General features: G+C 38.2%; 1 protein-coding gene and 1 non-coding gene across 7 annotated transcripts in view; both read right to left on the reverse strand.

Annotated features, from left to right (window-relative positions):
* LOC126377502 (uncharacterized) overlaps positions 1 to 23,299 on the reverse strand; it is a 104,922-nt gene that overhangs the window by 9,484 nt on the left and 72,139 nt on the right. For 4 of the 6 annotated variants that reach the window (XR_007567867.1, XM_050025241.1, XM_050025243.1 and 1 more), the window contains 17 exons: positions 22,912 to 22,982; positions 22,639 to 22,736; positions 21,548 to 21,681; positions 13,350 to 13,571; positions 12,405 to 12,548; positions 11,826 to 11,903; positions 11,139 to 11,537; positions 9,876 to 9,908; positions 8,489 to 9,304; positions 6,013 to 6,136; positions 5,319 to 5,427; positions 4,708 to 4,912; positions 4,033 to 4,262; positions 2,847 to 3,038; positions 2,422 to 2,569; positions 1,022 to 1,238; positions 453 to 661 (listed from right to left, as the gene is read on the reverse strand). Coding sequence is in view for 5 of the 6 variants with exons in the window: in XM_050025241.1 (XP_049881198.1) it covers positions 453 to 661; positions 1,022 to 1,238; positions 2,422 to 2,569; positions 2,847 to 3,038; positions 4,033 to 4,262; positions 4,708 to 4,912; positions 5,319 to 5,427; positions 6,013 to 6,136; positions 8,489 to 9,304; positions 9,876 to 9,908; positions 11,139 to 11,537; positions 11,826 to 11,903; positions 12,405 to 12,548; positions 13,350 to 13,571; positions 21,548 to 21,681; positions 22,639 to 22,736; positions 22,912 to 22,982 (3,429 nt within the window). In the remaining variant the exon portion in view is untranslated. The remainder of the gene's footprint in view (positions 1 to 452; positions 662 to 1,021; positions 1,239 to 2,421; positions 2,570 to 2,846; positions 3,039 to 4,032; positions 4,263 to 4,707; positions 4,913 to 5,318; positions 5,428 to 6,012; positions 6,137 to 8,488; positions 9,305 to 9,875; positions 9,909 to 11,138; positions 11,538 to 11,825; positions 11,904 to 12,404; positions 12,549 to 13,349; positions 13,572 to 21,547; positions 21,682 to 22,638; positions 22,737 to 22,911; positions 22,983 to 23,299) is intronic. The other 2 variants (XM_050025242.1, XM_050025244.1) reach the window with 2 other exon arrangements.
* Positions 22,805 to 22,877, reverse strand: Trnak-cuu (transfer RNA lysine (anticodon CUU)). The gene has a single exon. It is a non-coding gene; the product is annotated as a tRNA-Lys (tRNA).

The raw sequence follows: 23,299 nt of genomic DNA on the forward strand, positions 1-23,299 counted from the left end.
AAATCAGTAGCACATCAAATTAGTGGTACATCAAATTAATGGCACATCAAAATCAATAAGCATCAAAATCATTGGCACATCAAAATCAGTAGCACATCAAATTGGTGGCACATAAAAATTGTGGCACCAAGTGATTCACATATTAGGTTGAAGAAGCCTAAAGACTAATTGTATAATTTCAGTTTCTTTACTATTAGACTCCCTCAGGAAAGACAGTAACTGTATCTAACTTCACACCGCTATAATATAGTTATGCTTGGAATTAAACCGGTGTGAAGTTAGTCTTCTTTGATAATCCTAGATGAAGTTAATTTTTAAAGCCCTATGACAATTGGTAACCCACTTTTGATCTTCGAAAATGCTCCTCCAGAAATTCTAACTTAGGACTTGGAAGATCGTGAGCCAAATGCTCAAGCCACAGATGCCTTGATAATCAAACAACAGATACTTACAACTCTGAGGTTCAAGCAACAAGAACTCCGGGTCGACGTTCAAGTGCGCGACGCGCCCCTTGGCCAGCGTGTCCCGCACCACGCGCACCCACTTGTCCGCGTCGTCTGATTGTCCGGCGCCGTCCAGCGAGCGGGCACTTGAACCTTCGATGAGATTGGAATCGATGGACTTCAGGGTCAGTTCCGCAATGATGGATTTTGTTTCGTTTCTGGAAATAAAAAAAATATATACAGTGTGTTAGTCACCTCGTATCGAATACTGAGGGGGGAAGATTCAGACTATGATTCTGAGTTGATATCAAGTGGATTTTCCTGTCGGAAAACTGAAAATTTGTATGAAGCATTCCGCAATTTTCAAGGTAGAAAGCTAAAAATTGGTATGTATACGCGCTATTTTGTGAGCAACAAAAAAAATCGTGCATCATTTTTTTTGTGAAAATCTGCCCCCAAGCCCTTCAAAGAAGGGGTGAAATTTTATATGGAACTTTTCGCATTTGCCAAGGAAGGAAGCTAGTGAATTTAACGCAAGTGAAGCCGCGGGCAAAAGCTAGTAGTATATAAATACTCACTGCATAAACCCGTTAACTTGCAGACCGTGGAATCCCTTAGTGCCCCCGATCTCCTGCCTCATGGCATCGGCCACCTGCTGGCTGAGGTCATCGAACTCCTTACTGCCTGGCGCCGGCGGCTTGAAGCTGTCTGCCAACCCTGTTATGCGGATCAGCATGGTGTATGCTGTCTCGCCAGGGATGGTTGGCTCGGTGGATAGTTCTTCTTCTGTAGGTTCTGAGGAGAGGTGGTTGAATTACGCATGGTATAAGATAACCAGGTATGCTGCCAAGCTATTGTTTCTATAATTGGGTGAATCTCAAAATTTCAGGTTTGGTGGCGAAATTTCATATTATTTTTTCGTGAAAAATTGGGTTCCGACATGAAAAAGATCCCAGAGGATCCTCGGTTCCGACATGAAAAAGGAATTTTTTAATTCCCAATTTCCCCAATTTTTCACGTTTGGTGTGTCCGTGGCTCACGTTCGATAGGTCTCCCATAATACCAGCGCCGCGGCCCGTGCTAAGCACGTGTCACGGCATTATGCTGAGGGAGATCCTTTTTTTATTTTGGGCGCCTCCATTGTGTATTTAATGTCTGTATTATTTGTCTTCTTGTCTTTGTTTTTTTTTTTTGTTCTATTTTTTTTTATTTCCTGTAATGTAAGTTTGTAAATGTGGCGTCCAATATGGAAATAAATATTTTCTTTCTTTCTTTCTTTTCTTTCTATATGACAGTTCGCCACCAAACTTGGCACATTTTGATATTTACCCAATTAGTGCGACAAAGAGGAACGTGAAGCAAAGTATTACATCGTAACGAATACTGAGGGGGATGATTCAGACCATGATTCTGAGTTGATATCAAGTGGAATTTCCCGTCTAGTAGGTTAGGTAGGGTAGGTTATGGAGAGTGCTGCACCGACAAGAGCGTGGCTCTTAAATTGATGATGATGAGGTTAGGTCCATGGTATAAGAAAACCAGATATATTTAAAAGTGACAGCTAACATTTCAAAGTTAGCCCAGCTGACGTCATCCCACCCTGGGTTGCCATTTCGTAAAAAATAAATTACCCACGACCCACGTTTTTAATTTACTTTGCAAGGAAATTTTGAACTTTAGTAAAAGATATAATTACAGTTTTAATGATTTTGTGACAAGTAATAGAAATTAAATACATTAGTCAGTAATTCACTTAATTTTCAGTAATAAATACGTCCTTGGAATGTTGGAGATACCAATTTAATGGTAACACTTACGTCATTAAAGGGCTAGCAATGGCGGCTTGTCATAGGATTGAGCATACCTGGTTTTTCTTATACCAATGAATTACGGTATTTTTTGAAGTAGTTTCTACCCCTACTAAGCAGCAGTCTCTTCCAGGCAACCTTTTTGTAATTTGAATACAAGCCAATCTTACCCGGGCCGCAAGCCTTGATGCATATCTTCTCCTCGGTCACTATGGGGGTAGTCAGGTGTTTGCTGGTGCGTTTGTTGACCGCGTCGAAGCCTCCGCCTTGGGTGATGAACATCATGTACAGGCACTGGTCGTCCGTGAACGCTAGGTCCTGGACATAAGAGTAATACCGTCAGAACATATCACATGGATTAGAACATAACAAACCAGCTCTAGTCTAATACTCTCTTACAAGAGGAACGAATTTCATTAGCGCGTTTTAGGTAACTACGCACATCACTACGACTCCAGCACTACATTCTCCAGAAACGACGTGTTTGGGTCAACGCCATCTAGCGACTAATTCTAGTACTACTTAAGTTTATATTAAAAGCGCGTTTTAATTTCGTACACCGCCATCTAGTGGTCGCTCCAAGTGAACTACTCACCCGTGATTCTCCAGTATCTCTGCTCCTGAGGAAGCTGAGCGTGGTGAGCCCGTCAATGAGGCTGCCAGAAGCCGCCGTGATGTGCTGGTTCGGGTCCAGCTTGGGCGCCGAGTAGCCGCTGACCCACGTGTTCATGATGAAGGGGCGGTTGGAACGAGGGTCCACCCAGCCGATTATTGCGTCTGTTTGCGACTGTGAAGAGATGATTTTGGTGTTATGATGATGATGTGATCCAGCCGATTTCGGCTACGGCGACTGCTTCAACTCCGACGTTCATGTGCTCGCATGTGGCTTATATAGCCAATCTTGTTGGAAAAGATCCTCGCACATAGTGGGCATGTGAGTACACCATTTAAATATGCATAATTGATCGCCGTAGGCGGTCGGGCTTTCAATTCATCGCGCTTGGCGTCAAGCTCTAAGCGCCGTCGATGTTCAAATTCATGAACTTTGGTGTGAACCAAAGCTCTCCATTCCGGGCGATTAGCGGCTAGATTTTCCCACTGACATGGCTCAATGCCGCACTTTTTCATGTGCCGCTTTAGCACGTCTTTGCACACGCTTTTTTGGTGTTATAAATATATTTGTCGCGCTGTGAAAACTTCGTTAGCACGTTCTAGGCTATCTGCGTTGAATGATAAGCGCCATCTGTTATATGGGCAGAACCACCTGCTCAATTAACTGGGTCCGCCTCAGAATAACCCACTCCTAGCATATCTTGAGTGATTCTTTATTGTACACATAATCTTCAGCGAACTTTCTAAAGGCGAGAGGCCTTATCCTAACACTAAATAATACAAAAAACACACAAAAATAAAGACCTCTGTGATTCAGTAGATGAGCAATGGAATCACAATTCGGAGGTCGCCAGTTCGACTTCCGGTGGGGACATATCACAAAAATCAATCAGATCCCTAGTTTGGTTAGGACAATACAGGCTAATCCGAAAGTAAGACGATCCGTGCTTTGGTAGGCATGTTAAGCCCTTGGTCCCGGTTACTACTTACTGATGTTAGTAGTCGTTACATGAGCCATGACAGGGGTCTTTGGCGGTTCAATAGCAACCCTGACACCAGGTTTGATGGAGTTGGTAATCTACCTCAGAACTCACTCGATAGAAGAACACCACAAGACCACAGAGTCTTCTTACTAACTATACATTTTATTAGATTTTTTTAAGTCTCACCATTTTCTTGTCCTTACTGAACCCAATTCCTGTCCAGTACTTGCTCTCCTTGGTCTTGATGGTGAACCTCACTTTATCCTTGCCCCTCTTGAGGCCGAGGTACTCCCACGTGGCGAGGTACGCGCAGCTGCCGTTGGAGGGTGAGCAGTCGTGAGGGAAGCGGAACTGACCACCACACTTGTTATTCTCTAGCGGAGTTACGCCCCCTGATATTGAGGTTTTAGTTTCTTCTGTAAACAGGAATTATTATTGAACAAAGATTGAAATGGAAACAATTAAAAAGGTCTTTATTATCAAAGACAATACACTAATGAAGGTATATGAAATCCTGGGTAAGTACATTACAAATAGAATAGAAATAGTTTATTATAAAAGGACACACAAAAACAAGTCAATAACATCATTTAAAATTTTCACAAAACAATCTTCTATCGATTAAGATGATCCGTGCTTCGAAAGGCATGTTAAGCCGTTGGTCCCGGTTACTACTTACTGATGTATGTAGTCGTTACATGAGCCATGACAGGGGACTTTGGCGGCTCAATAATAACCCTGACACCAGGGTTGATGGGGTTGGTACTCCACATCATAGCCCACATGATAGAAGAAGACAGGGTCTGGTTTTTTATAAATATAATTTAATATTAATAATAATTATAAATAAAAATAACTCACCAAAGAAATTAATGCTGGCAACACCCCTCTGCCCGCCATGTCCGTGGTATTTGAGCTCATCACTCCTGTAGAAGTCCTTGACGGCGGCAACACCGCGCTCCACGCCCGACGGGGGTGAGTGCACGTACTTGCCCGGCTCCTGACCACGCGCCCAGATGACGTGCATCTGGTCGTCCACTATCGAGTGGTCGGTTGGTTCTTTAGCCTGTAGACAAAATGTTTTAATTTCACATGACATTCAAAACTGTATTAATTCCGGCCGTAAATATTTGGCTAAAAAGACTCGTTTCCAGGGCATAAACACTTTAAAATCAAAATTATTCTGTCGTGTGGGTTGTGAGGTGGATGACCAACCTCATCAACCCTTGTGTCAGGGTTATTATTGAACCGCCATAGGCATAGCGGTAAATCATCCGTGACAAGAGTAACTTAAAAATAAATTAGGAGGGGTCTGCTGGAATCAGGACCAATCATTCGTAATTCCCAGCCCCAGTGGGAATCTTTACAGGTGTTTACCAGGTTTTTACCTAGTTTTTACCAGGTTTTTACCCGATTTTTACCAGGTTTTTACCAAAAACACAGGTTTTAACCCGCTTCTTAACAGATCATACCTTGAGCTTCTTCCGGAACATAATGGTAGTGACCCCGTTCTCCTCGAAGCCTGTCGCCGCCGTCACGTCATCGTGCCCGCCCCAGAACGTATCCACACGTGGCGTCGATCTGCAATACACACAGGGATTTATCTATGGCCGGCCACGTACTGAATCCGAGACAAATCTACAATAAGCCAAGTCCAAAAACAAGCCAAGAATTAAAAAAAAGAAATTGTATTTGGTTTTAACACTATATTCATATTTATTTGAATTATTTAACACATTTTTTTCATTTTTATTTCTTACTACACCCCTCGTCCATCTTTATTATTATTATTAATAGCCCTTAATGTCCCACTGCAGGGTAAAGGCCTCTCTTCCCTTCTTCCACTCCTTCCTGTCCCCAGCTTGTTCGTGCCACCGTTTCAAAAAGCGGTCTAACTCGTCGCGCCATCTTTTTCGTGGCCTTCCCCAACGTCTGGCAGCATTTGCAGGAACCCACTCTGTAGCTTTATTGGTCCAGAGGTCATCGGGCATTTGGGCAACATGTCCAGCCCAGTCCCATTTCAAACCGGCAGCCTTTTTCGATACGTCTGCTATTTTAGTTTTGGAACGCAGCGTGGTGTTTCGGATCCGATCGATCAATTTAACACCAAAGATACTACGTTCCATACCTCTTCTCGTCCATCTATGACGAAAAAATCCCTCTTACCTATCTCTAGTGTAGTAATCCAGTACTCGATGGTAGTTCCCTCTAGCGGTTCCAATCACGATGTCGGTGCAGTCCATAGGGTTGAAGTCGAACTTTGGCGCGTATTCATGGGCGGGGAAGTACCCTGTAACATTGATGTACAATATTTTAATATAGTAACACGCTTAAACATGTTTGCATTGTTATTACTGTTGCCAAACTATCGATAGTTTCACAGTCGACCTTGAAACTCATCTTTACTATCGATAGTACTAGTATCAATATCGATAATAGCAATAGCATTGATACTATCGACATCTTATCGACACTTGCTTTTTTACATTATCGATAGTTTCACAATTGATCGTTCAAACTAACGATACTATAGTATTTCCTGACTATTGCAAGTACTATCGATAGTACTAGTGTCAATATCGATAATATCAATAGTAGTAGTATAGATACCATAAAAAAGCTATAGTATTGTATAGCAATAGTAATGATACTATCGACATCCAATCGATAGTTTTGGTTTTTTTACACTATCAATAGTCAACAGTAATTATTATTGGTAATACGGAATATTGCGTGGTTTTAAATGTGAGTTTATCATGGTAAAGGGCTTTTTAGTTATTAAATAATTTATGCATTAAAAACATATTTTCGAATCTTACTTTGGTGATCCAAAGCTTATAATAATATGTAGGTACTTATTGAACATATCTATCTTATTTTTGTGTAAAACAGTTATGATAACAACCCCTTAACAATCCCTTGGCTATGATATCGTCACAAAAAAATAAAAAAAAGATAATAAATTTACATTATGCAAAATATAGAAGATAATTTTGCATTATGTAAACTATATTTGATTTAGACATTAAACATCTTATGGTCCATACAGAAGAACCATAAATATAGAATAACAGGAAAATTAGTTACCAAAGATACGAAAACCCACGTTATTCGGACAGTTAAAGGTCAAGAAAAATATTAAAAAGATAAAAAACACCTGCAAAACAACATAAGAGAAGAAAAGAACAAAAATAAAAATTGCTGAAAGAAGGATCAATAGGATAAGGAAGGAAAAGGAATGAAAAAGAAAATAGAGATAAAGAAACATTCTCTTTTTAAAAAGATTGCGAAAGGCACAGCAAAAGCAGGCAGAAATGAAAAAAGAATAGAAAAAGTAAGAAATAAAGAGAGAATAGGGCAATTTCTACTATATAGTGTATTATACACATACATAAACTGTACTTAAAAGTAAAGCTATAGGTATCTACAATACAATGTTTAACACACTAGGTACCTCTGTAGATTCTCTAATCAATAACATACATACATACATAAACTCACGCCCGTAATCCCTAATGGGGTGGGCAGAGCCACAAGTAATCAAAGACAACTTGCAGCCACTGTTGATACGAAGTCCAAAGATGGATATGATGAACCTTATGGTGATAAGGGATCAGCCTATCGCCCATAACATTAGTTCAATAAAAGCACGTTATTTGAGATTGCGCCCTTACTTTTTGTATATGCGCAAATGTCAAATTACTATATTGCTTTTAGACAAATTGCTTCAATAAAATAAAATAATATAAATAAAAAGAAGCCATTTTAGACCATCATTCCTCGCGGCATGACAACCGCACCGCGTGCGGCGCGAATTCTATCGACAGCTTTGACCGAACAGCCGTACGGTCACGAGCATTAATATGTGTACACTTTGGTACCATGTCGCATTAACAAATTGAACTGTAAGTTTCACTAAATGTCAAATATGTTAGTGCGACAGAGTCCTAAAGTGGGTACATTATATTGATCATGACTGTACCTTCGTCTATCTACGTAGATAGAATTCGCTTCGTCTATTGGAAACCCTCGATATAATTCGCGCCGCGCGCTGCTCGGTTGCCGTGCCGCGAGGTCTAGTCTTAAATGATTACAAATATAGTAAAAGAAGCTATAAACAATACAAATATGTTAAATAGATTAAACCATCACCAAAAGTGCTACAAGTTGCTATACAAACACATATAAAATAACTACATATTCTCAGATATTCTATAAATAACTTGTTTCTATCCCAATCAATACAAAAGCTAATTTTTTGTCGCTGTTGGATATCACAAGAGAAGTTTTAAACCCAAATACATAATGGCGGCGGATAAGTTTATCCGCTGAAAAGGACGGACAGGTGGACTGTCAGCTGTTAATATAAGTCACTTTAAAAGTATGCACGCACTTTGTACATAGCTGTTATTTTAAACATAAACCTCCAACGATCAAAATTTTTAAAAATAATAAATATAGTCTTCTTCTTATCTTATGGGTTATGAGGTGGAATACATACCAGCCTCATCAACCCTGGTGTCAGGGTTACTATTGAGCCGCCAAAGGCCCCTGACATGGCTCATGTAACGATTACTATAAATATAGTTATAAAATAAAACATCTGAGAATATATAATAAAAGTGCAAAGCGTGTGCGTTACCTGCATCTTCTGTAAGTCCCTTCACTAGCAATGTCTCGGTATCCGCTGCAGATTTGGGTACTATTAGGGGTTCAGTGGGTTCCGGTTTGGGTTCGGGTTCCGGAGTGGGTTCAGGTGATGATTTAGGCTCTGGAGTAGGTTCAGGTTCGGATTTAGGCTCTGGGCTAGGTTCAGGTTTGGGTTCTGCTTTAGGTTCTAGAGAAGGTTCGGATGATGATTCGGGTTCTGGCGTAGGTTCAGGTTCCGATTTAGGTTCCGGAGAAGGTTCGGGTTCTGATTTAGGTTCCGGAGAAGGTTCAGGCTCAGATTTCGGTTCGGGAGTAGGCTCAGGTTCAGATTTAGGCTCAGGAGAAGGTTCTGGCTCAGATTTAGGTTCCGGAGAAGGTTCTGGTTCTGATGTAGGTTCCGGAGAAGGTTCTGGCTCGGATTTAGGTTCAGGAGTAGGTTCGGGTTCAGACGTAGGCTCCGGAGAAGGTTCAGGAGTAGGTTCGGATTTGGGTTCCGGTGTAGGTTCGGGTTCTGATGCAGGTTCCGGAGTAGGTTCAGCCTTAAGTTCTGGAGTGGGAGTAGGTTCCGTAGCATTGAATTTCTTTGTTGTAGTTGTAGACTTAAGTGTAGTAGCATTAAGCTCTGATAGCTTTCTAACTTTGGGCGCGTACTTTGGTTTTGCGGGAGCGAATTTAGTCTTAGGAGTCGATTTTGGTTCGGGTTTTGTAGTAGTGGATTCAGAACTAGGTTCTGGGGAAGGTTCGGGTGTAGATTCGGGTTCAAGGTTAGGTGTTTTGTTTTCGATTACAGAGGTCGTGGTTTCCAAATCTGTAAAAATAATGTCATCATGCAAAAATGTCGGTTTTATGTTTGTACATTTTGTATACACCGAAAAATGTCTTTTTTCTTTCCATTGACATATAATATGTCTAATGGTATTGCTTACACGTGCATGTAAAATAGGTACTTATTAAGACCTACTATAAAATTATAACTTCCGTCATTTAACAATTCTTATGATCTATAAAAAATATATGAACTAAATATTCGTCTCTTAAAAAAATCTTGACATGTTTAGAATTATTTTTAACACATCTTACTGTCGATTTGGCACAGCTTGCATTCACTATCTGGTCGAACGAGTGTCTGATAGCAATTCAGTCGCCGTTCGGGGAGTCAACGCTACAATTCTTCTGCACTTTAATTGTGGCAGGAAAGGAAATAGGTAACTTTTCGGGCATTCAATTCGATGTATACAAATATTTACAAATTAAAAGTGTATTTTACATATTAGTTTTGCTTATTAAATGCCGATTTGTGCTCGGATGCTATGCTTGTGGCTTTTAGCACTTTGCGTGTTAAATTTTGTGCTCTTATTGGAGTGTTACGTGATACTTACGTTGCGGTTCTGGAGCTTGGCGTTTCCCGCGTCCTGTGATTGAAAAAAAAATTGACATTTGTACATCGACATAGGTACAGTCATGAGCAATATAATGTACCCACTTTAGGACTCTGTCGCACTAACATATTTGACATTTAGTGAGACTTACAGTTCAATTTGTCAAAAAAGTTAATGTGACATGGTACCAAAGTGTATACATATTAATGCCCGTGACCGTACATCATGTTGTATTAAACATTGTATTAAATGTAATAGATACAGTCATCCGAAGTCCCATGACGTCACACGTTCCTCCTAGGACCATACAAGCTGCCATGGCAGAGGCTGTTATGAACTTAGTGTAAGTGATGATGGATGGTGAAGGTTTTCCGTCTTAGTATTTGAATAGCAAGTCTCTAGACGTATGGATCTTACTTCACTGTTCACATGTTAAGAGTTGTATAGGCTAGAATATAAAAACACTGTGCCCGTTGCGATAAAAACTAAGTAAGTAGTATGCTAGGACTAGTAGGAGCTCGGTGGCGCAGCGGTAAACGCGCTAAGTCTGCCATTGTTGAAGTTAAACAATTTTCGCAAAGGCCGGTCATAGGATGGGTGACCACAAAAAAAAAAGTTTTCATCTCGAGCTCCTCCGTGCTAAGGCACGTTAAGCCGTTGGTCCCGGCTGCGTTAGCAGTCGTTAATAACCACCAATCCGCACTAGGCCCGCGTGGTGGTTTAATGCCCGATCTCGCTATCCATCCATAGGGAAGGCCCGTGCCCCAGAAGTGGGGACGTTAATGGGCTGGTGATGATGAAGTAGTATGCTCAATTAATGACAGGCTCAAAAGGCTACTAGGCCAGAGCCGTTAAACCCTTTCCAAAAAAAATGCGTGTCATGTACGTTTTCCCGCTATTGAATAAATAAACAATTCTAATATACTTTAATAATATTAAATAAATAGTTAACTATTTAATTTTTCGACGAATTTGGATTCTGTTTTCTTTAATTTTGTCTATTTTCTTACACTTGTCAACTACCCCTAATAAAACACATAATAACGAGTTCTTACCGCGTTTAAATCAGGGAAATATGAGACTCCCGATATTTTGCAAGTGGATCACGAGATCACGGGATGACTGATGAGATTGGAGTGGAGTAGGAAGATCCATAATTTTCTACGGGCAGACATATTTGTCTACCCTCTTTCAAAAAAATGTACCCTAATAAATATGAAAGTATGTGAAATAAAAAAAAATATGTTATTAATCCCTTCATACCTTTAGAAGAAGACACTTTGTAGGAGACACTGGTCTTCACAGTGACGTCATCTCCAAGATTCTTGAAGTCGATGCCGTCCAGGGAATGCATTGCCACTCTCTTGTTCCTATTGTCATTCTCTGGCATCTGAGAAGTGGGTTCTGCTTTGGGTTCAGGTGTCGGTTCGGGTTCCGCTTTGGGTTCGGGACTAGGTTCAGGAGTAGGTTCAGAAGCTGGTTCCGGTTCTGGTGCAGGTTCTGGTTTAGGTTCTGCAGCGGGTTCGGGTGACGGTTCTGGTTTAGGTTCCGGTTTGGGTTCCGGAGTGGGTTTGGGTTCGGATTTGGGTTCCGGAGAAGGTTCCGGTTCGGGCTCAGCTTTAGGTTCTGGTTCTGGCAACGGTTCTGGTTTTGGAGTGTTTCCTGAAAAAAGTATATTGTTGTTTTTTTTAGTCGTTAGGTTAGGTACTACAAACCACATTATATATATTCCTAATTCTTTTACAACGAAATGAGAGATCCTGCGATCGATTCCCATTCTGAAATCGACTCGGGTTTTTTTTTACATTTGTTTGCATTGCGCACTTACTTTTATATGCGCAAATGTCAAATTGCAATATTGCTTACTTAGATGAATTGCTTCGATGTGGCCATTTTAATCCCCCTGTTCTGTGTTGCAATAAATAAATAAATACATGGTGTTTGGTTTACCTTTCTCCTCCTGAGGGGGTCCCAACACTGGGAAATTTTTGCATTGTTTGTTCAGTCCACTTGGTCTCCATCCGATACCTAAAAAAATAAAATCGGATTATATTTTTTATTACTACCTATCCGACTCTAACTAAAAATAAATAAACACTATTTTTTTTATGAATTTTCCGGTGGAAAATTTCACTTGATGTTAACTCAGAATAATGAGCTGAATCATCCCTCTCAGTATTCGTTACGATGTCACTTACACCCCGTACAAGTACATACTTTAGCCATTCAAGTTGATATCGATGTTAATGACACCGTAACTAATATTGAGGGGGATTATTCAGACCGTGATTCTGAGTTGAAATCAAGTTGAATTTCCTGTCGGAAAATTCATGGAAATTTTAGTGTTTTTTTTTTAATTAATTTAAGTTCCATACTTTTGCGAAGGAAAATTCCAATTGATATCAACTCAGAACCATGGTCTGAATCATCCCTCAAAGTTTTCGTTACGATGTCACTTACACCCGGTATACTATACACCTCTGCTTTCGGGGATAGAGGCGTGATTCTAAATTGTGATTCGATACTAACCAGCATAAGAGGTGCCGTTGACAATCATAACGACCTCCAACTCATCCTGATCCTTGACGATTCGCCAGTACAGGTTGTACTCCGGCGACAGCTGGCGGTGGCTGTACAAAGCCAGGTTGATATTCTTGTCCTTCCATGGTGACTCTGAAAAAGTTATCATAAGGTTAGTGATTATTTATAAGATATAAAACGGCCTAAGACTTGACGCCCGGTGGTGTGGCCGGTGAATATATATATAATTATACATATGACTTGGCTCTATGGGCTATGTTCCCTTTGCCTGTCCTACTAACAAAATCACATAAAAATAGGAGATATGAAATTAACATGCATGGAATTAACTATCTGGTAACCGATATTACGATAAAACGTCTAGGGCCCCGTGCCGAGGTTTTTCTTGAAGCCTCTTTTCCCCGGCTATACAGGTTGTGAGCTGCAGTCGTTTCAGGCGAATGAGACGTTCCTTATTTAAAAAATGACCATACAAAGTGTAACTATGTTACTAACTGAATAAAGATATTTTTGAACTTGGAATTTGCCTGCTTTCAAATTCAAATATATCTTTAGTCAGTAGGTAACATAGTTACACTTTGAATCGTCAATTTTTACATAACGAACGTCTCATCCGCCTAAAACTACATCGTAAGATTGCCTGTAAGAAATTGCTGTTTAGCAATAAGGCCGCCTATTGTATTTCTTTTGTACTATCTGTAATTGTAACTAAAGAGTCTGTGTATTGTATTGGCATTTGTTGAAGTCTCTCTCTCTAAAGAGCTGCGCTCTTGTCGGTGGAGTAATCGCCATTCCTCTCTTCTTCCCGCCAAATCCTTCACCTCCTGATACGATACGACCTGCACCTTCTCTTTTATTTGTTTCATAAATGTTCTTCTAGGTCTACCCCTTCCTCTCTTCTTCAATTTTTTTGTTGTTGAAGACAGTACTCACTCTTATTACATCCCTTTCCGTAGAAGCCTACGGGGCAGTAGCAGGCGCGGCTAGGCGCCTCTGTCGCGTTAATGTCGATACACTTGCCGCGCAGCCCGCACTCGCTGTCGTCAGTGCATTCGTCGGAGAACTGACATCGAGGGCCGAAGTATGACTTATTACACTTGCATCGTCCCAGGATATGGAACCCGTGCCCAGAGCATGTCTCGTGGTAGTCTTTCCCTGGAACAAAACCATCACTACATAGTATAAAACAAAGTCGCTTTTTCTGTCCATAATGTACGCTTAAATCTTTAAAACTACGCAACGGATTTTGATACGGTTTTTTTGATAGAGTGACTCAAGATGAAGGTTTATATATTATGTATAATAACATCCATTAAATAGTGGAGAAATAGTGTTATTTTTGAGGTTTTTAATGTGATATCGTAAATAATTTCATTTTTCCTCAGCATTGCACCCGAGCGAAGCCATGGTGGGTCGCTAGTAATGTTATAAATGCGAAAGTAACTCACGAACCGAAGGTCCCGGGTTCGAGTCGCGGTGGGGTTTTATCACAAAAATAATCCTCAGTTGGCAAGACGGGAAGACAACAGACTCATCGCTAAAAAATCTTTAGATTATAATACCAATCGAATGACATACTTAAATCCTGTTCCAAACTATACCAAGGTCGACGTGACGTGTTAAATATTTACAAACTTGTTGTGACAACTGTAATTTACATTTACTTGCATTGAATTGTCTAAACTAATGTCCTCATTAGCATAAATATTAGTAGACCATATTATAGATTATTTATCTGATAGCACGTAAGTTATATTGTTACTTGTCATTGAATAGGACAATCAATATCTGTATCTAATATACAATATTAAAAGTTTATAACACACGTTGGTGCTAATTGTCTACTTGACAGTTTTCGGATAAGTATTTAAAACATTGGAATTGCTTATTTTATATATCTTAAAAAAAATGTCCAAGTGTCCTTTCCGTTATCGCGTGATTTATATTCTGCGTCGTCGGGACTCTTTGAGGGAGCTGTTTAAAGAAATAAATATACTGACGGTCGCAAGTCAATATGTTTTATGAAAACATTGGCCCCGATTCCTGCAGACACCGCCTAATTTTATTTTAAGTTATACTCGCTCCTTGTTCGAGAGGTTTTAAACAGTGTAGTCTACGTCTTATGCTCCAGCATCGTCACAATTTTCAAAGCTCATATCCAAAGCTAAAAAAAAAAGTTAGTTTCCCGCTTCCTGAACGCAGCTGTCAACTAATGTCATTACGGTTTTTGTGCACCGGCGCGTCACTTCGCCTCCGTAAATAAACTAATTGAAAACTAATATTTAATACAAAAACATGATTGATATAGTGCGAAAAATCTGTTACTTACATAATCAAGTGCTTTTTTCTCTAAAAAAGCTAGAAACAGTACCAAAGAAAAAATGTGGATGACGACGAGCGTAAGTTCTTTTTGATAAAACAAAACGTGGATTATACTGGTAAGTCTTAACATTATCCATCTACTAAAACAAGAGAAGATATAATTATGATCAATTCAATTTAATTCCTTTTATTGTCGAAAACAAATTACTTTTTTTTGAGGTTATAATTTTATAATCCTAACATTCGAAGAAGTAACTTAAGTTGGTTCTTATTACTAATAAAAGTAACTAGTTTTATTAACAGAAATAATAATAATATTAAAATTGTATCGTGTTCGTGTTATAACAGTGATTTAAAAGTTATACTTTATTCCGATGTTGATGTTGTTTAAATTCGCCTTATATAAGGCAGGCAAAGATCTCAGGACTATACAGTCTTGACTTTAGTAATTTAATATTCGAAAATCACGATCAAAATAGGCCTAAGCCTTGTCTTCAGTCCCTGATTGCCGCGTTTTTATTTTCATCTGTCAAAAAAAAAAAAAAATTTTTGTTTCTTTTTGTAATTGTGTTCTTGGCTTATGTTGCGGTTGATAACTTACTATCAGCGAATGAAATGAGCAGTTTTTTTATAAAACAAAGAGAACCAGTGAAATATAACCGCAGAATGGCATAGAAAAGTAAATAATTAACTCGGAAATAATTTGACAAGTTCAGATAATTAGATGACAGAAGCACTTCATGTTTACCCTGTTCATCAAGAAGTACCTATGACACAGTAGTACTCAATATCACAGAGGTCATCTACACCATTGGTAGACAAGATACATAACTTATTCAAGATAACACTTAAAACATTTAGAGGATTATAATTGGTTTACTACAAGATAACCATACTTAAAAATGATATTATATATATTATAACAGTACATAATCCCTTCTCACAGTCTCTGTTAAGTGGTGTTAATAATGTTATCTTCTCCGAATGATACTTACAATATAAGATGATGATAATATACCCTAACAATAAAAACAGAAAGAGTGTTAAGAGAGTACAGGCAAAAGATAGCCTTATTATAGTAAGCAATTTCTTCCAAATTACTCTAATCTTATTATAATTCAAGCTTCCAACGATGATTATTGGTACCAACCTAACCAACAAGAGAACACCACTTGGAGAGTCACCTAGTTAAGCACTAGTAGTGAACTGTCTGACTAGAGAATAGACAGACTATTTGTTTCCCTTTAGAGCTATCACAATAGAGGATAGACAATGGACTCGATGTATCAACCCTATTAACATAAAAATCAACCACTAAGACCATTGATAAGCGATAATATACCTATTTGTCATTTCCATACCTAGAGCTATCACTTAGAGGATAGACAATAGACTTGAAGGTATCAATGCAATGAATGTAAGAGCTACCACTAAGAAAGTCGCCATTGACAAGCGCTAACATATCTATTTCCCATTTCCATACCTAGAGCTATCACTTAGAGGATAGACAATAGACTTGAAGGTATCAATGCAATGAACATAAGAGCTACCACTAGGAAGGTCGCCACTGACAAGCGCTAACATACCTATTTCTCATTTCCATACTTAGAGCTATCACTTAGAGGATAGACAATGGACTTGATGGTATCAACCTAATTAACAAAAGATCTACCACCAGGAAGGTCGCCATTGCCAAGCGCTAATATACCTATTTATCATTTCCATGCCTAGAGCTATCACTTAGAGGATAGACAATGGACTTGAAGGTATCAACACAATGAATGTAAGAGCTACCACTAAGAAAGTCGCCATTGACAAGCGCTAACATACCTATTTCTCATTTCCATACTTAGAGCTATCACTTAGAGGATAGACAATGGACTTGATGGTATGAACCATATTAACATAAGAGCTACCACGATTATGGTCGGCATTGGCAAGCGCTATATACCTATTTCTCATTTCCATACTTAGAGCTATCACTTAGAGGATAGACAATGGACTTTATGGTATGAACCCTATTAATATAAGAGCTACCACGATTATGGTCGGCATTAGCAAGCGCTATATACCTATTTCTCATTTCCATACCTAGAGCTATCACTTAGAGGATAGACAATGGACTTGATGGTATCAACTCAAATAACATAAAGCTACCACTACAAGTATCGCCTTTTGCTAAACGCTAGTAGATAGCTAGAACATAGACCAACTATTTTTTATACTTTTATTTCCATGTTTGGTTTGTCACTTGAGGAATCGAAGATAAACCATTGAATTGTCGGAGCTTACCTACCCATGTTGAAACTCAAGATTAGACTAATGCTGAGAAACAATAGACTATTATGTCAAATTGATTATTATAAAATAATGAGAGTACAAATTCTGAAGAAATAACCGACAATTCAAAACCTAAAAGCCTCTGTTCTATTAATCAACCTCAACTGTGCTAGAAATCAAAGTATGTAATGTCAGAGATTACTTTCAAAAGAGATAACTGTACACAAGACATGGTTAGAGAATACTGCTATTAAATTCTTTCAACCAACATCATAAAATTCAAATAGCACATAAATAATAATGAATAACATTGCCCGAAGAGTGAGTAAACGAGATAGAAACAGGATCTTTGGAACAGAGACAACAGTATCAGCAGGCAGCCCCACAGCCAACAGCATGAACAGAAAGCCCACAAGGAACAGTATCAGCAGGCCGCCCCACAGCCAGCAATAAAAGCAGTGATGCAACCAGTCATGATCAGCAGTGCTATAACCAGCAGTACCAGCAGCCCTACAGCCAGCAGTAGTAGCAGAGCTACAACCAGATGTATTAGCAGTCTCACAGCCATTAGTATCAACAGTGGCCCAGGCAGCAAGGCCGTTTAAGAATAGTACCTCATGAGGAGGAAGAATTCCCTATAAAGTTATAATGGGAAAATTTGCACAAGCAAATATATTTTTCAAAATTCTGGTAAAATTAATTCCGAATGTCTATCACTAAAAGTTTTAGCATTATCATTAAGACATGGGATTCAAATCCTGTCTTTGTTAATCAGGAATAACAATACTAATCTCAGTATAAATTGGGGTACCTACCTGATAATATTATAACTTCAATGAAAATTTCCTTCAAGTATTACATTCGAAATTGTAAAATATTGATACCTAGTTCGGTTAGATAGAATAGTTGCCCTTTTTATTATTAACTCATAGGTGAAAAGGAAGGAAAAATAGTTCATTAGTAACATATAACTTACATCACCATTAGCGTTTTCTCTTAATTATGTTGTTGTAGATTTATTATGTTGTTGCTGATCAGCCCAAAACACAGTTTACAATTAATATAATAGTATTTTATGCAACAGTTGTATAAGAAAGGTCAAAAAATGCGAGTGGCGTGAGTTGCGATGTGAGCCTTGGCGAACATCGCAATAAGAGACGCCACGAGCATTTTTTGACCTAGTTATACAACGTTGCATACAATACTTTTTCTACGACGACGTCATTTTAAACGAAACACAAAAATTTTCCAATTTATTTTCCAACGCGCGGGAAAATGGCGGCAAATGTATACTTTTTTTTTATAGTATATATATGGCACCAAACAAAGTAAAGGTGCCAGTTTCCAGGTCAAAAAAAAAAACAACAACAATGCTTTTTTGGCGACATTATAGTACAGTTACACTTTGTAAACAATGCTTTTATAGGCCATAGAGCGTACACTTTTTCAAAGAGTTTAATTATGTATGTACTTATATTAGACTTTTTGGTTATTTAAATGCCAGATTAAAGTAGAGGAGTAGAAAAAAATTACAACAATAATGTCCCTCCACTTAATCAATCGGAACCAAACTGCAGTGGAGAAGTAACAATAATATTTTCATGATAAATATATGTTTATCTTATTTTTCGGTTAGTGTTGTAACGTAAATCAGGCAGGTCCCTTCACTAAATAACCTGACATATTAAATCTTCAGGATGGGTACGAGAAGTGAATCCCTGTGCAAACAACAGGATCATGTTAAGTTAGGTTAAAGGAAAGGATGATTTTTACGAACGATGATAATATACCTACACGACCGATAATTAATAAATTAATGTTATCCTTATATGTAACTGCACACCTAAGGGTAAAATATGTTTTATTCATTTATTTATTTTTTCCAGTAAATAATAGGACGTCACTATTACTGTCCTAAAAGCAAATTCAATAATTATTACACTAAAGAGATAGCTGCGTAAACAATGTTACGTGTGTTAATGTGTTGTGTGTACGTTGTTCTATCATCTGATTGGTGGGTGAAAGGTTGCATAGAGGAATAGGAAAAAAAATCCACAACAAGTTATATTTATTATTACCACATAAAAGAAATATACTAAATATTATTACCAAGCCCATATGGTCGATATTAGGTAATACACAATAACTTGGGCTCAGGTAATCTATTTTAATAAAAACAAAATTTTAATTATTACGAAGATAATTATCACACAAGTACATAATGTAAATGCACTTCCTCTCTTTATACTTTCAGCCTCATTTAACAATATCTTATAATAAAGAGGAAAGTTTAGTTCAGTGGTTCTGAATATTTTAATGAAAAAGGTCATTTGAATAAATGTATCGAAATTCTTACTTGCACTTATATTTGTATTTTCTCTAATCAATTTGACATGTTGTCTTAGGATTCATTTAACTACTCAATGTCGACAACAATTGCCAACTTAGCACAGGATGTTACAATCAATCTTGTGTCTGGGTGCCCTCGTCATTACCCGTTCTTCTTTATGTATTTCTTCTTCTTTTATGTATGTAAACAAATAATGTGTAACTTTGATAATTATTGTAGCCCTTGGTATGCCAATGAAAAATGAGTGTTATATTATATGATGAAGTCTCACAGTCCTTTCGACTATAACTATCGTTGTTGTTCAAGAGCTTCGGAAATGTGCTCTATGGTGAGGTCCCTGTGAGGCTCTTATAGCCAATCTTGATGTTGAGCTCATTCAGAAATTTGTTCTTGTGTAGTTCTTTTGTTGTGAAATTGATAGTAATGTGAAATAGGTATTTAATGTACTTGCTCAACTTCAACTTAATTATTTAGAACTATGTATCTATTCTAGTACAGTATAGTATAACCATATATTATATAACATACATAATATCGATTCCATTCTTGAGAACTGGTGAAACTTGTTTAGCGAACAGTTATTATTCTTATTGTTTTTTACATGATAATATCAAAACGTTTGGTGGAACGCCGCGCTGAGTTTATCAGGCGACGGCTGTGCCTCTCACTGCCTTTATTGGGATTAAAGTCATGGGCAGCTTAATTAGCTTTCGTGATAACAATGTACTTTATTCACTAATGAATAATCATATTATTGGTACTCGTTTCAATTTAAATGTTTCATTCCCAACTAAACTTTGAACATCTACACTGTTTAAAACCTCTCGAACAAGGAGCGAGTATAATTATGAGATTAAACGAACTTACCTGTAAGTGAAGTTCTATCTCAATTATACGAAGCTCCTTGTTCGAGAGGACTCCCTCCCTTCAATTTTAATATCCCGCCCTAAAGCTTCCACAGGTGATGGAGTTGTCCATGAAACATGCTTTAAACATAATGACATTAGTTGACAGCTGCGTTCAGGAAGCGGGAAACTAACTTTTTTTTTTTAGCTTTGGATATGAGCTTTGAAAATTGTGACGATGCTGGAGCATAAGACGTAGACTACACTGTTTAAAACCTCTCGAACAAGGAGCTTCGTATAATTGAGATAGAACTTCACTTACAGGTAAGTTCGTTTAATCTCATAATTATATCCGTCATTTTCATATCCGTCGAAAAGGAAAGGGACGGATGATTCACAGCTCTTAATTTTAGGAAGAATGAGTAAATGAATGAATAACCCGGGCGAATCAAAAGGTACGTCGCTCGTATGCAATCCGTTTGACGTGCTGTCTACTTAACTGTGTCGGGTTATTGACGGATGTAAAATTTTTAGACGGTTGGTTTAGATTTGTGCTTAAAATTGACGTGTGTTCCATAAATTTTATGCTTGTCGATTACCCGTCCCTTTCCTTTTCGGCGGACAAGAAAATGACAGATATAACTTAAAATAAAATTAGATGGTATTTACAGGAATTAGCACCATTATGTATGTACGTAAAATGTATCTCTCTTTCCGAGAAACTGAAAGGAATACTTACAATACAAGGAATAAAAAAAAATTGCTATTAAAATTGTAGATTAAGTAAATTAAATTTATCTTTTTTGGGGTTATGTATACGTTTTTTCAATAAAATACCAGATAATATTTTAAATTTGTCGGGTAATAAATTTAAAGCTCACATGAAGTTTACTTTATGTAAAAAAGCTTATTACCTATAAGATTAATGATTACCTACCTAAATGATAAAAATGTCTGGTACCTATTGAATGTGTTCCTCTAGTTATTAAATAACTTGTAATGTACCCTCACTGATTTAAAAGATGTGTTGCTGTTGCAGTTTCTTGTCATTTCTTCTCCTCAGCTATAACACCTTACGAAATGACGTAAATTCAAAAATGTTACATTGACCTTCAACTAGTTTATCCATGATAATTACTTTGAATAAATGATTCTGATTTCTGATTTCGTTAATTTTATATCCATGTTTCCTTAACTTTCGTGTTTGGCCAAATGCGAAGGCGAAGCCATTCAAAAGAGAAAAAAAAGTTAGGTACGTCATCAAACGTCTAGCAATGGCGGCTTTTCATAGGATTGAAAATACCTGGTTTTGGTTATACCATGCTGATACTTACGCGGCACAATATCAATATCGGCGCAGGACCAGAACCGGTAGTTGGCGCCCCATTCGCCCGCCTCCCTCTGGAGTTGTAGCGTGCAGTTGTCACACGTAAAGTCGCTCGGCAGGCGCACCTCGTACTTCTGGGCGCTGCAATTAGAAATTATGGCTCGTTATTTAGGTGTACTTACTCATTGACCCCGGCCTCTGTGGTCCAGTGGTTTGAGCGTTGGGCTCACGATCCGGAGGTCCCGGGTTCAAATCCCGGTGGTGACACATCACGAAAATCACTTTGTGATCCCTACTTTGGTTATATGACATTACAGGCTGATCACCTGACTGTCCAAAAGAAAGATGATCCGTGCTTCGGATGGCACGTTAAGCAGTTGGTCCCGGTTACAACTTACTGATGTAAGTTAGTAGTCGTTACATGAGCCATGTCAAGGGCCTTTGGCGGCTCAATAGTAACCCTTGACACCAGGGTTAATTTGACCCCGATTCCTGCTAACACCTCCTAATTGTACTTTAAGTTATATCCGTCATTTTCTTATCCGCCGAAAAGGAAAGGGACGGATGATTGACAGCTCTTAATTTTAGGAAGAGTAAATGAATGAATAACCCGGGCGGAACAAAAAGGTATCTCGCTGGTATGCAAACCGTGTGCTGTCAACTTAATTCTGTCGGGTTATTAGCCAATGCAATTTTTTATAGGGTTGTCTTAGATTTATGCTTAAAATTGACGTGTGTTCCATAAATTGTATGCTTGTCGATTACCCGTCCCTTTCGTTTTCGGCGGATAAGAAAATGACAGTTATAACTTAAAATAAATTAGATGGTGTTTACAGGAATTAGCACCATAAATAAGGGCTATTCACATTATTATTCACAGTTGTGCACTGAATATTTCCGAACCGTAGACGTGCTGTCGGAATTTTAAGTTACCTATGTAGGAAAGTAATTAAAAAATTGGTAGTTACAGAAATCCGTGATATGATGAAACATCCATATGGTGGCAGGTACCTTTCTATTCACAATTCCTTGGTTGATTTCTACGGATACTTATCTAAATTTCTCTTCGTAAGCTACCTAATTTAAAAAAAAACTTACGTAACATCGTCTCGTACAAATTCGGACCCTCCTGCTCTAGGCGTTAAGTCTAATACAGGTCTTTCCAGGTAGTCCAATATTCTTAAACTGAAGCCTCCCTGTAATAAATAAAAATATCTTATGAAAAACAACTATAACAAAATAAATAAAATGACAAAAAGAAACGCGCCCAACGTGGGGCTCGAACCCACGACCCTGAGATTAAGAGTCTCATGCTCTACCGACTGAGCTAGCCGGGCTTATGCTGGTATAACCAAATTGCTAATCACTTACTCGGTGAGCATATGCTAAATGCCAATGTACTGTAAATGATGATCCAGCTAAAAACGATGTTTTCAGCGTTCCTGTAACAAAATAAAAACACTATGAATAACTTGACTATAAAAATTTAAAAATTATACTATACAATTTTCATATAGCGCCATCTGTTATCAAATAGCTGAACATCGACGCCACATTATAATGTCATTACATAGTCACATTAGTTACATAACAAAACATACAGATGTCGTAAGTAAATTCCCAAATCCAAATAATGTAATACGCGCGGTTACTGGTTACTTTTGCAACTATTAATAGTTTTAGTACGTGAGAATTAGGTATGTTTTCGGAATTTCATTCACAACAATTATAGTTACATAAATCTAGTATTCCCATACAT

The sequence above is a fragment of the Pectinophora gossypiella genome, chromosome 23 (assembly GCF_024362695.1).
Source record: "Pectinophora gossypiella chromosome 23, ilPecGoss1.1, whole genome shotgun sequence".
Taxonomy (NCBI): domain Eukaryota; kingdom Metazoa; phylum Arthropoda; class Insecta; order Lepidoptera; family Gelechiidae; genus Pectinophora; species Pectinophora gossypiella.